This window comes from Chondrus crispus, genomic scaffold, assembly GCF_000350225.1.
Source record: "Chondrus crispus Stackhouse genomic scaffold, scaffold_20, whole genome shotgun sequence".
NCBI classification, from domain to species: domain Eukaryota; phylum Rhodophyta; class Florideophyceae; order Gigartinales; family Gigartinaceae; genus Chondrus; species Chondrus crispus.
This window is the reverse complement of record NW_005179090.1, coordinates 190,933-203,691: the sequence shown is the minus strand read 5'-3', so window position 1 is coordinate 203,691 and position 12,759 is coordinate 190,933. Positions and strand designations below refer to the sequence as shown.

The 12,759-nt window shown below is 51.3% G+C and overlaps 6 protein-coding genes; 3 read left to right on the top strand and 3 right to left on the bottom strand.

Annotated features, from left to right (window-relative positions):
- Positions 1-3: 3 nt before the first annotated feature.
- On the bottom strand, positions 4-1,449 carry CHC_T00003761001 (hypothetical protein). Its single transcript, XM_005715416.1, has one exon. The coding sequence runs from the start codon at positions 1,447-1,449 to the stop codon at positions 4-6; it is 1,446 nt and encodes a 481-aa protein (XP_005715473.1).
- A 585-nt stretch (positions 1,450-2,034) lies between these two features.
- CHC_T00003760001 (hypothetical protein) lies at positions 2,035-2,925 on the top strand. The gene has a single exon (XM_005715415.1). It carries the CDS (start codon positions 2,035-2,037, stop codon positions 2,923-2,925), a length of 891 nt encoding a protein of 296 aa, XP_005715472.1.
- Positions 2,926-2,977: 52 nt separating this feature from the next.
- CHC_T00003759001 (hypothetical protein) lies at positions 2,978-4,327 on the bottom strand. XM_005715414.1 is given in 4 exon segments: positions 2,978-3,258; positions 3,259-3,672; positions 3,917-4,027; positions 4,028-4,327. The coding sequence occupies 2 exon segments, from the start codon at positions 4,025-4,027 to the stop codon at positions 3,259-3,261; spliced, it is 525 nt and encodes a 174-aa protein (XP_005715471.1). The 5' UTR covers positions 4,028-4,327; the 3' UTR covers positions 2,978-3,258.
- A 120-nt stretch (positions 4,328-4,447) lies between these two features.
- CHC_T00003758001 (hypothetical protein) lies at positions 4,448-5,197 on the top strand. XM_005715413.1 is given in 2 exon segments: positions 4,448-4,768; positions 4,769-5,197. 1 exon segment carries the CDS (start codon positions 4,448-4,450, stop codon positions 4,766-4,768), a length of 321 nt encoding a protein of 106 aa, XP_005715470.1. The 3' UTR covers positions 4,769-5,197.
- A 10-nt stretch (positions 5,198-5,207) lies between these two features.
- On the bottom strand, positions 5,208-7,715 carry CHC_T00003757001 (hypothetical protein). The gene has a single exon (XM_005715412.1). The coding sequence runs from the start codon at positions 7,713-7,715 to the stop codon at positions 5,208-5,210; it is 2,508 nt and encodes an 835-aa protein (XP_005715469.1).
- Positions 7,716-8,380: 665 nt separating this feature from the next.
- On the top strand, positions 8,381-9,600 carry CHC_T00003756001 (hypothetical protein). XM_005715411.1 is given in 2 exon segments: positions 8,381-9,475; positions 9,476-9,600. The coding sequence occupies 1 exon segment, from the start codon at positions 8,381-8,383 to the stop codon at positions 9,473-9,475; it is 1,095 nt and encodes a 364-aa protein (XP_005715468.1). The 3' UTR covers positions 9,476-9,600.
- Positions 9,601-12,759: the final 3,159 nt, after the last annotated feature.

Genomic DNA, 12,759 nt, shown 5'->3' with positions numbered 1-12,759 from the left:
GCCTCATGATCTCACTTTTCTCCGCCGTTTCTGTCCGCGGGATCCACTATGTCTTGTCCTCTCCTCCAAATAAGATGCCGTATCAGCCCCAACAGCTTCCGTCAAGAGTGCATTTTCGTCATCTAGAGCCTGTCCCCGCCGTTTTCCTCCCTTACGACCTCTCCGTTTCTCGTCCAACTCTCGCAGCTCTGCGACCGCAATTCGCTGAGCCTCACCAACACGCTCCAACATCATCAGCACCGTTGATTCTTCCAGAGGATATGCGTCAAGTTTCTTCCCGATGAGCTCCTCGACATCTCTATAGTTGTGAAGGTCGTACTGGGAAACTAGGTTAAGAGCGCGACCGGCGCGCCCTGCACGAGCAGTGCGTCCAACCCTATGCACGTAGTCCTTACCATTGTTGGGGATATCATAGTTCATGACGAGGTCAACTCTGGGAATATCCAAACCTCGACTGGCAACATCAGTTGCGACTAAAATAGTCCTCTCCCCAGCTTTAAACTTCGTTAGAGCTGCCAATCGTTTGGGTTGAGCCATCCCGCCGTGAATGCAAACGGCTCCAAACCCGAGTGATCGAAGCATGACGGCGATTCTCTGCGCATGTCGCTGTGTATCCACGAAAATGATCGCGGAGTTTCCCGCAAACTCACTGAGAAGAAAGACCAAATAACAGTCCTTGTACTTCTCCGGGATGAAGACGTAGTTCTGCACAAGTGTATCAACAGTCGAGTACTTATCCGACACTTCCACCTTGACCGGGTCTTTCAGCGAAGCACGTTGTAACTTCTTGACCTTGGACGTCATGGTCGCGGAAAACAAATAGGAGCTCCTATCATGCGGCAAAGCGGTCACAATCTTCTCCAGCTCCTTCTCAAAGTCCATAGTCAAAATTCGATCGGCCTCATCCAATACTAAGAACTTGACGGTACGCAAAGAAAAGCCTTTGGTGTTCTCTAAATGATCCACCAACCTCCCAGGGGTGGCCACGATGACATGCGGCCTCTTCGCGAGGGCGACGGCCTGCGCCATATGGTCGACGCCGCCGGCGATGGCGATGCTCCGTGCTCCAATCTTGGCGCCGAGGGCCTCGAACTGCTCGTGTATCTGAAAGGCCAGCTCGCGCGTGGGCGACACGACGAGAGCGAACGGGGCGGGCGGCTTGCCCTCCGTGGAGAGCAGGGCGTGCAGAATGGGAAGCGCAAAGGCGGCCGTCTTGCCCGACCCCGTTTGCGCCAGACCGATGATGTCGCGGCCTTCGAGCGCGTGCGGAATGGAGGCCGATTGGATGTCCGTGGGGGCTTTGTAGCCCATCGCTTCGCACGTGCTCACCAGCTCGGGGCACAGGCCAAGCGAAGCAAAAGTTTTCGGGGGATCTGGAGAAGAAGGAGGCTTCGAGGGGGTGCCTGGCGATGCTGTGGCAGGAGCTCCTGTGGCCTTCGACGCGACCATGTCCAGCGCCATTGTTGCTGTGAAGGAAAGACGCGAGCTTGATTCTTGATGGGGGCTCTGATTTCCGCGAATGGCTCAGCTCTGTGCACGCGAGGGATGATGGATGTCGGGGTAACGTTGTTGGGAGATTGGGCTGTCTCAAACTAAGATGCTTTGCTCTTTAGTCAAAAAGTTCAATGCTGGATGAACAAATCTCTGTCCTCTACGCCGCCGCCTTCACACACCACAGACAATCATACTCGGAACTTGAGCCTTGCCCTGAACATAGCGACGACTTGTTAAACTCCTATAGGCAGGCAGGTGCGCTGCGTTGGATATTGGATCCGAACGTGCCCTCTCATAGCAGCGTACTGTGATTGGCTGTGCATTTACGATATTCACACGTGTGCGCGTTGCCATCGTGTACCACACCTCCCTTCCTCAGATATTTTTGGGTCAGTGATCCACTGCAATCTCCCCCTTCCCTAACGGCCTTCTTCATCGTTTTCGTATTCTACATCGCCTCTTGCATATTGGCCCTTTTTCAGCTCACCTCCAACAACTCCCATCCGTCAGAGAACCAGTGTCCCCCCATCTATCCCCACCATGCTCGCTTTCACCACCCCCGCCCCCCTTTCCCGTCTCAGCGCCCTGCCCACCACCTCCAAATGCCCCACTCGGATGACAGCCGCCGAGCCTTCGGCGGCCGCAAAGCAGCCAAAACCGAAAAAGGAAGTCAAAGACATTTACACGCCCTTCTGGAACTACGCCACTAAAGTGCTGGAATCTCGTCTGGATTTGAAGCCCTATACCATCCCCGAGGGCTACGAGCAAAAAGAAGCCATGGTCGGCAAAGGCAAGCGCGCCGGGATCGTGCGCACCGATTCCTACGCGTATAGCACCGACAAGCTGCGCCAGATCCGCACCGCCCACGTCCAAGGCGGCGCTCTACTGCAAGTCCTCAACTTTGTCATGATGCCGGGCATGAATTACGATCTCCCGTTCTTCGGCGCCGATTTGGTCACCCTGCCTGGCGGTCACCTCATTGCTATGGACATGCAACCTTTGTTTCATACCGACGAGTATCGCCAAAAGTATGCACAGCCGCTACAGGGTGCGTTTGAGAAGCACAAGCAGAATTTGCCCTGGGGTGGAAACTTTCCAGTTGAAGCGGCCAAGTTCTTCTCACCCATCTTCTTGTGGTCGAGGCCAAAGGAAGATGAAGTGGTGGAGACGCACGTCTTTGAGGCTTTCAAGGACTATTTGCATGGTTATCTTGACATGGTGGCAGAGGCAGAGCCAGTCACGGATCCAGCGAAGTTGGCCGAGATTCGGGACAGCCAGATAGCGTACTTGAGGTATCGCGCAGAAAAGGATCCCGCCAGAGGCATGTTTCTGCGCTTTTACGGAGAGGAATGGACAGAGGAATACATTCATGGCTTTCTATTTGATCTAGAAAAGAAGATCGAAAGTGGAGAATACGTCCCACCTGTCTAACCCACTTACCAATCAAATTTGGGATTCCGTCTTGCTTACCTCGCTAAAACAATGTAAAATCAGCGCGCCCCTTGCAGCCCATCGGCAAGCATTCAGCATTCGCCTCAGCTTCGCCTCCGAGACTTTATGTCAGGAACGACGTCCGTCGCCCTCAGTACATCTACAATCATGCGAGACTAGCGCAGCATACGTTTCTGCCACAGCAGAACGCTAGGTGGAGAGAACACTCTTGTTCCATCACTGAATCTGCGGGCCCATCTCTCAATTGAAGAGAATAAACAAGAAACTTACACACTGGCCCAACTGACCAAAATCAGTTTACTGCACCCAATTCTACTCCTCATCATCTGGCCGCTCAACATCATAGGCCTCAATTTGAACAGTGCCTTCGTTAATCTTATCAATGATATCATGGGGAGGCTCTCCGTCAACGGTGCAACCAACGCTTTGAGCGGTACCGAGCACCTCCTTAACCGTGCCGCTCATGTGCTTGGCGAGAGAGCGTGCGCGACATTGCTTGGCAATTTCAACGATGGCATCAAGGCTAACATTTCCGTCATGAGGAACGTCCTTCTGCTTCTTGCGATCGCGGGGTGGCTCCTTGAGCGCCCTAATCACCATGGAAGCCGCGGAGGGGGTTACTTCAACGCTGGCCTGTCGGTTCTGCACTGACAGCTTGCACATAACGCGCAAGCCCTTCCACTCTTTCGTGGCCTTGGCCAATTGATCTCCAATCTTCTTGGGACTCTGTGATTCAGGAGTGCGTGAAGCAAGACCAGATAAAGCGCAAGATATGTGATCAAACCGAATGAGTATAAAACAACGCACGGCACGAGATGGTTAGCGTTTCTTTCATTAATTCTTCTTGCGGATTTGACCGCATGTCGTGGCTCATCAATGCCAATGTCGACATTCATTCGCAAATGTTCGCGCGCAGATGATAACGTTTCCGTATCCGCCGTTGTTGTATAGCAGACAGAAGTGAACGTACCAACCCAAGGGGACCAATCTTCGGGGCAAGGGAGGCGACGGCGCCAACCTCTCCACCGGTTGTTCTGACATAAATGACAGTAACAGCCGTGGGGTCGAATTTCGCCGGCATGGTTGCAAGGTTGTAGAAAGAAGCGGCCTGGAACTATTGGGATGGAAACGGTGATTAGTGCAAAGCGGAACGGAGCCAACCTAAGCGACGGTGTACACTATCGCATGCGAACCGCGGGGCGAGCTATGCTGCGATTGGTTATGATACCTTATGGACGCCGGCGACGCTTTGCCATGGGACGTGGATCTGACCATCGGCGTGATCCGATTTCAGGCTTGCAAATACTCCCAAAAATTTTCGAGAAAAATGATTTAGTGTGATCCATTTTCCACACTGACGTCGCCGCGATAGCATCGCCCTCTAGAGCCCTTGGTACACGCACGCTCTTCATACCCTTCGTCATTGCCGCGCCCCACCGCCCAACACGCACTCAAACCTTCCGTCTCCCTCCCGTTTCTCTCTTCTCAACCGCATTCCGCAATGAAGTACTTGGGTGCCTACATGCTTGCGGTGCTCGGCGGAAACGCCTCACCATCCGGTGATGACATCAAGAAGATCCTCTCTTCTGCCGGTGTCGACATCGACGACACTGTTCTTTCAAGGGTCTTGGGCGAGCTAGAAGGCAAGGATGTCATGCAGGTGATCGAGGAGGGTAAGAGCAAGCTTTCATCCGTTCCGTCAGGCGGCGCTGCGGCCGGCGCTACCGGAGGCGCTGCCGCCGAAGATGCCCCAGCCGCTGAGGAGGAAAAGGAGGAGTCCGAAGAAGAAGAGGAGGAGATGGATTTCGATCTCTTCGATTAAGCTCCCTTCGAGTAGCTCGCGTTTTGGAGGAGTTCTTGCTTTCGACGCTTTCGCCTGCGACGTTGTTGCCGTTCTTGTCAACTGTGTGCGTTGAGAGGCTCTGGCTAGTTGAGAACGTGCGTCGGGGCTGCCTTGTCCCGCGTGTGCTGTCGATATTCACTTTGAATAGCGTGGAGTTGCGTACGCGTTGGCGCCTTGCGCACTTCGTCGTAGCTTGTGTATGTAAATGCGAAACGTTTCTAAAGTCCGTGCCTCACCTATGGCCTTCTACTTGATTTCACTCCCCACGTCTACTGCATCATTGCCCGTAGTTACAGACTCAGAATATAGCGCATCTACACTAGGATCGGGTCCGAGTTACTGCGGTCACGGTCGTATCTTTACATCTCAGTGCCTGCAGTTAAAGCCCCCCGTTCGGACTGATTGCTATTCGTTTCGATCACCGTAGAGCCGCCAACGCCTCGCTCGGTTGCTCATTTACAAAATTGTACAACTGCGTAGCCTTTCCAGTACCACCCAGAAGGTCCGTCAATTCCCGTTTGGACATCGAAATTAGCGAAGATACGTTTCGAACGTTCCGCATCACTCTTTCAATATTCTGACTGTCGATGCCAGGTAGACTTCGAAGTAAAGCCCTTGGGCCAGCGTTAAATGTTTCATCCACAGCGTCCTTCGTATCGACTCCAAGGCCAGCAGCCACTTCTTCATCTGGTTCTTCTTCATTTTCTTTCAAAGATGCAAACATCTCAGCAGCATCGTGCGGTCCTTTAGCCCACAGCAAACGCAACGTAGGAAATTGCTGAATTAATAACACCATTTTGCTCACAATTGATGTTGCTGAGATAGTAGCCGGAACGTACCCGTTAGTGGCGGTCAATGATATCGATTTTGTTCTGTCGAGCTCAATGAGCAAACATGGGTATTTGTAGTGTCGACAAAGCGCCTCCGCCTGCTTAAATAGTCGTCCAGATGCGAAGGATCCGAACAAATCAGGAACGGATTTACGTTCGATCCCAATATTCTTGGAAAGAATGAAGTCTCCAACTTCGAGAGTTAACGGAACAATCCTCATGTTCGCTTGATGCAGAAGCATTGGAAGAGCACTCCGTAGCTCCCTCGTATCGACCAAAACCTTACCTTCAGATGCGACGTTCTTCCTATCTGATTTCACAGACCCCAATTTTCGGGAGTCCCGATCGACTCCAAGCCCGCGCCTCCCAGTAAGCTGCCCCGCTTCTGCAGTCTGGTCCAAAATGGCTTGGGTAAACTCCTCTTCCGGTTGTCGACCCTCCTGATCCACATGGATTGTCATAGAGGCTCGCTCACGTATTAATGATTTGAATGCGGCAGTCTCACGGCGCAAGCCGCTTCTAAATCGTTCTTCTTCAGCTACGTCTGCGTGGCTGAGAAGATACATGCGCACTGGACGTCCCGGATGAGCAGCCTTGAACATCTCCACCTCTCTCACGACAGCTGAGTCTGTGTTGTACTGAACAATAAATGATGGGTGATACTCCTCGAGTATTCGATGTCCCCTCCCCTGCAAGTCTACCCATTCCCGACACCAAATGAGAACTTCAATTCGAGTTGACCTATGTGACTTGATCTCTCGAAAGACCTCCTGAAGAATTTCGATAGCTCTGTCCTCTGATGCCCCTATGTTTGATGAAGGCTTCTCTCCACCATTTGTTCTTCTCCTCTTTCGCGTTGTTCCTGTTCTCCTGGGCTCATGTCTCTTCTGTTCAAGGCGGCCTCCCCGTGGGCGGTCTGGATTTACAATCTGGGTCATCGTCATTTGATGCATCCCACCATTCGCTGCACTCAATTCCTGACTCTCTCTCACCCGCTCCGCCACGTTTGGAAATGATCCCTCGAACTGACGCCTTAAAACAGCATGCTCGCCATCTTTCAACAAAGCGCGCAATTCATCCGCGATGCGAGGCTCCTTGACGGTGACGAGCACCCTCCCCACATCGGCTTCCTCCCCCGCAGCATCGACATCACCCTGAATCTCCTGAAGTACATCCTTCAACGCCTTCCACTTGGGACTGCTCTCAAGTGTCAACACCGTACGAAGACCAGACCCATTCCCTTCGTTCAATTCTGCAGCCCTTCCCTCACCAACTGTATTGCTTTCCACCTGCCCAACCTGTCCAGCCTTGCGAATGATCCACACCCTGGACCTTGCCAAGAACACGGCACGCTGCGCTTCCTTTCTGAGAAGCCATCCAGTGCCTTTCTCTGCAGCATGTCGGACCGTGACAAGGCGTTGATAAAACACCACAGAAGTGAGTTCAAACACATCGCTCAGTAACGGCCTCAACGCAGTTAGATCTGCCACTAAACTGCGCACCCTTCCCGCAACTCTCACACCAGCGCCCTCAAGTTGCCGGCTTACAGCTGTATCAAAATTGTAAACAAGAACCGTTTTCCCGTCCTCATCCTTGCGGTAAAGGTCTGTAAAGTCTACTTCGCGCGTAGCCCTTCTCAAATCCTCAATGACAGCTTGCACGCAATCGCGTAGAGCACTCACTAACGCATTCATCCGAAACGTCAGAGGCACTTCGAGATCAACAAGATCCGGAACATGACCCGACACAGAATCCTTGACTGACGCATGAAATCTAGGCCACAGGCATAACCTCGACACATAGAGGTTTCGCATGAGCTTCTCGACGTGATGAAACCCTCTCGTGAGCGCAATTGGGTTCTCCGAAAAGGCCTTGACGAAGCCGTCGCGATTTCTGGCGCGGTACAGCTTGAGGGCAAAGTGCTCATTGCTAGACTCTCGCACCGAATCCGCGGCATATACAACAATGCCAGCGACTGACTTTGCTGGAATGGCATTGTGCAACAGGTCGTGAACCAAAATGTTTGATGTCACAACGACGAAACCACCGGCTTCGTATATGAGTGTGCGGTCTTTTGCATTATAATCGGACGACATAAAGCGTGGCAGAAGAAGCGGACGGTTTGCAGCGGGTACAAGATGGGAAAGGGTGGATAAGGTTGGGTACAAGACCTCTTTAGCGACGGAACGAGGCACATTAAGAGCGACAATGAGCGAGGAAGGCGTTAGGAGAGAGACTATGAGACGAGAAACAGCGTGGCACATGCCGAGACCACGTCCCAGCACGACGAGGCTGTCCGCGCGGGAAACATCGCGCTGAATTTGGTCATGGAACGGAAGCATTGAGGCATGGACGCGGCACAGAAGGGGGGGACAGCTGCCGTGAGGTCGCCACCCTAGGAGCACGGGACTGACCGATAAGTTGATGCGAAGAGCGAGTGTCCCTCAATGTGCAATGTCCCCGCTTCTCTCGTAAGGGCACCAACGCACTCATGGAAACAGGGACAGACATGGCCGACCTCGCCCCGTGTACATGTGTACACGTTGAGCCTCAGAACTCTGAAAAATATCACATTGAATGTCCACAAAGCACGGCGCATGGAAATATCTGACCACGCGTTGAGCACTGTGGGCCGTTCATCCTTTCTGTCACCTGGTCTATCGGAATTGCATAGGAGCAAGAGTGAAGCCTATCTGCCCCTATCGACAGGTTACGCCGAGAGAGAAACTGCGTCTTCCCTTGTCATGGCAACCCCTTCTAGATGATTGCTTCTTCGTCCAGGTCTAGATCTCTCGTACCCTCTGCGATGGCCTTTGCTATTCCCTTGCCTCAAGGTTTCCATCCATTGCATAGAAATCAATGCCGGCTCTTTCTTTGTCGCCAATCTCCCTCTATCGCTTCGATTCCGTCTTATCGACCACGTCAATCTGCTGTCTCTGCTCAAGAAAATGGCTCCTCCCAGACGTCATCTGAAAAAACCGCCCCGGAAGGAATCACCGCATCATCCGAAAACCACATGGAATCCTCCCTTGCCCCCGCAGTATCAATGCCCAAGCTCTACGACGCCTGGTTCGAGCCCGACCACGAGCTAGCCTCGCAAGCATGCTGCGCTGTCGACAGGGCATATAGCTCCGGTGTGCGCAAAATGGAACTGCAGTGGCCTACCGTCCCCAACTTGGAGGAGATTGAAGCCGGCACCAAACTCAATTTCGAGTTCGGCAAACAGGTATCCCGCAACCTGGGTATGGCTACCCAGTCAGATTATCCCCTCATCAAGCGCTACTTGGCACAGTTTTGTAACTTGTACTGGGCAAAACGAATTGCTTCGTGCGAATCGTTCCGGGACAGAACCGTGTGGGCACTCAGTTGCGATGACGTTAGCAAGAACCGCGCGGAAGGATATTTGGAGAATGTGAGACCGGGGTCTGTTAGAAATCCGCCGAAGAAGGGCGAAATCGGGAAGGATGATGTGGTTATGATCTTGGACCCCAGGGACACCAGTGCGTGGGTGAAGGGCGCAAAACTGCTGCCGCAGGGTGGAGAAGGAGTCGTGGTGTTTTTGAATTCTCAGTTCAATGAGACGTATGGCCTCACCGGGCCCAGAAACGGTGTGTTGAAGGGCACTGAGCCCGTATACTTTTTGAAGAGAGTCACCAGAGGTTACGTTTTCAGAAGTTTTCCCGAGCCTTGGCTTGCCTACCTGGAAAAGCCAGACATGAGCGTTGAAGTTGTTGGGGAGTTTGAAAAACTTCCAAAACTTTCAGAAATTGCAAAAGTTGTTAGAGAAGTCAGCAACAACCGCTACGGTGGATTTTACAATGATCGGTATGTCAGGGGGTTTGGTGGAAGGCTGTAACAATGCGAAGGCCTGCCCATATGTCTGAAGACGGGTATGATGAAGACATACGAGGGCGAACACCTACTAGAAATGAGCTTTGATACTACCTGATTACGTTTAATATACATACCTTATTACCTTTAGTTTGTTTGATGGGCTAAGTGTTATCATGCTACAAAGACAGCAAGTTGGCCTGCACCATCGTATCATACCGCTTGTTCATCAAGTTAGCCAGCCATAAGCAAAAGGCAATGACCACCATATTGACGTCCTGCGCAAATGTAAGCCGATATGTCTTGCTCTCCCCGGGGCCAGCAATAAGCCTTCCAACTAATTGTCCGGACGCGCCCTTCCTAGACAACATGCCACGACGAGAGATGCATTTCACTTCGAAATCGCGATCTGAAAAGCTGCTCGGAGACATGACGAAGTCGTCGCCCTGGGTGGAGATAACGAAATTTCGACGCCAGAACTGCTTCTTTGAGGCAACAGCCAGTGTTTCTGTCCCAGAACACAGTGTCCATTTTCCGCTTCCGGCGGTATGTAAGACTTGCAGCTCTGGATGCCCGTCGTGTATGGTGATTTTGCCAACCTCTTTTGACACCGAAAAAAATATTTTTGCTATGGAAGATGCATCGGAACCAGAGACAAAGAGTTCTGCGTTGAAGGAGTGACCGTCAGTGTGGCGAGATTCAAGCTCCACGGTAGGTGCAGGTTCTTGTTCGTTTGGATTTCCATGTAGAGACATGCCTCCTGTGCCGGGAAGAACTTTTTGTCTGCCCTCGACGTCCTAATATTTGAGGGAATAGCTCAACAGGCGGCAAGCAGAGGCCCTGTTAAATCTCGAAAGGTGAGAACACTCGGCTTCGTCATCTCAAGCAAAAACCAGCCTGTTAAGACACGCCCTCAGGGCGTGTCTTAACAGGCTGGTTTTTGCTTTGCCTTGCCCGGTTTTGCCAGGAATACTTTTAAATTCTTAACAAATACCGTATGCTTCTTAAGCCGTTGCTTTTCTTAAACACATAAATTAAAACGTAGGAGCCACTCATAGCACGCCAAGTCACTTCTTTGGGCAAGGCAAAGCAAACCGCAGCAAAACGGGGCATGTTAAGACACACCCTCACTTCGGGGAGAGAAGAGAGCGTCGCCTTCATTGCTGCCCGCAACCAGGGTTTCTCGCATGGCATCGCATGATCAATAATTCTGCTGGAATAACTACACCCCAGTACTGTATTTAGAGCAACCCTATTACAGTATGTGGGGACAAAAATACGGAACAAAATGGGTCTGACACAAATATGTTCCTAGACCGCTGGCAGTCATCCCTATTACTGTATGTAGAACAAATGAAAACACAAAACACCCTCACGCGCTGTCATGCGCTCACGCGCTGTCATAGGGTGTAAGCACATGCACACTAGCCCTGAAGTTCAGCCTGAACTTCACTCCTAACAGTCGGTGACCACCCTGTTTTCATTCGACATTTTTGCCGATATGATAAAATTTTGGGCCTGCTGAGCTGTGAACAACCCAGCTACAAAACGACCCCCGCGAGCCGGTGAGGCCGCTTTTTCGAGAGTGCTCCGTCAGCCCAACTTTCGGTTCGCGATCTTTGTCCTTTACCGAGAAGCGACATCCTCTACACATAGCCACAGCCCTTCATAATTGAGTTCTCTAGGCTACTGCGCCCTCAAAACGAGAAAGGGGCTAAGTATGGTACATGCGGACAGCGTTTTGCCCGACCCTTTCGCAGGTGAGCTCAAATCTCCGCCCTGTTTTGCCTGTAGAACCCAAGACAATCGCAAGCCAAGCTTGGCAATTTCGCTGGATGAAAACCAGATTCATGCAAGAGCGTCAGTCGACACTGGTGTAATTTAAAACCCCTTTGCTGCTCTTTCTTCTAATCTAAAAGCAACGGTGTACTTATGCACAGCCTGTCGCGACAGAAGCAGTGGTTGGCAAGTTATATGTAACCGCCGGCGGTACGGCAGCAACAATACAGCTAAAGCGCTCCGTCTCTGGAATCAAAGATGTTCGAAAAGTGAGCGACACAGAAATGAGAAGCTTTGCTTCGTCTGTAGTCACACTGATACGAAACAACACTTAAAGAGAGAAGAGCAGGGGAGTAGAGCGCACCGAAAACGCAACCCAACTCGTGACTGGACATTGATGAACGTGTCTTCTGATACACAATCTGTGCGGACGTCTTTCGTAGAAGAAATGTGCCGATTATCTGGTGCTAGTACTGGGACCGTTGAAAAGCTCCTCTCCAACTCTTCTATTCATTACCTATGTTACGTTCATCTCAATCACAGTAGAATATCACAAGAGAGTACAAGACAGCTCCACAAGGCTAATTCATGTGCTCGATGTGTTTTTATAGGTAACGGCTGTTCTTTTCAATACAGTACGCATGGAAAGGGTCGCCTTTGGAAAGTAGGGACAAGAGAAGTAGCGAACCTTCATGATGTAGAACAGCTCTCACAGTTTTACGAGAACGTTAGAAAGCACTCTAATGGCCAAATAACAGCTTCAGAAGTGATTGGTATGTACAGCTGTCGAAGCTGCTTATATATTATAACGGAAGGAAAGAGTGGAAAAAAACCAATCTGCACTGTCGCAGAGCTTTCATCTCCCATCGAAAGATGGCTTGTCCGTTTCATTATGTTCAGTCTGGCATCTGACGCGGAGGCCGAACGACCAGCGCTTCACAGTAGCTCCTGTGCATATGAGTTTACTTCTGTAGCGAGGCAGCTCCGAATGAGCTGCAAAACTTTCTCTTCTGAGGCTGAGAAAACCCTGAGAATGCTGCCATTTTCGGAGGTTGTACGGGTAAGAAACCGGCTTGGAAGTCTGCACGATACATCTTCTGTCGCGGGAGACTCCGCCATTGATCGCAGAACTGTTGAGAAAAGAGTGGAGGGAGTTCTTGCTGGTAATGGTGTAATACTGAAGAAGCTAAGTTCAAGACTGCGTGTGTACGTGAAAGCAAATGCGGTCGAGAGCATGCTTGCAGCATTGGTGGCTTCCAGTAGGGAAGTAACCTCTACAGACTGGATTCGGCCGAGCTGCAAAGAAATAAGATCATCTCTGGATATTTGTGGTATACATTTTGGGCAGAGAAAGGATATGTACTGGAATGGAACATGGTCCTTGTCAACAGAAGTGTCTGCAGTCTCCACGGCTCTCTGGACAGACACAGTGCTTATGATGACTTCTCAAAAGCGGATTAGCTCCTGGAAAGTGGCTGCAAATGCCTCCGGGAGGCGCTTAGTCGATTTGTTTCCAGTTTGTAATGATCT

Coding starts and splice junctions, on each gene's coding strand:
- CHC_T00003761001 (XM_005715416.1), bottom strand. CDS start 1,449: ATGGTCGCGTCGAAGGCCACAGGAGCTCCTGCCACAGCATCGCCAGGC.
- CHC_T00003760001 (XM_005715415.1), top strand. CDS start 2,035: ATGCTCGCTTTCACCACCCCCGCCCCCCTTTCCCGTCTCAGCGCCCTG.
- CHC_T00003759001 (XM_005715414.1), bottom strand. CDS start 4,027: ATGCCGGCGAAATTCGACCCCACGGCTGTTACTGTCATTTATGTCAGA. Junction 3,673..3,916: donor AGATTGGTCCCCTTGGGTTG/GTACGTTCACTT, acceptor CCTGAATCACAG/AGTCCCAAGAAGATTGGAGA.
- CHC_T00003758001 (XM_005715413.1), top strand. CDS start 4,448: ATGAAGTACTTGGGTGCCTACATGCTTGCGGTGCTCGGCGGAAACGCC.
- CHC_T00003757001 (XM_005715412.1), bottom strand. CDS start 7,715: ATGTCGTCCGATTATAATGCAAAAGACCGCACACTCATATACGAAGCC.
- CHC_T00003756001 (XM_005715411.1), top strand. CDS start 8,381: ATGATTGCTTCTTCGTCCAGGTCTAGATCTCTCGTACCCTCTGCGATG.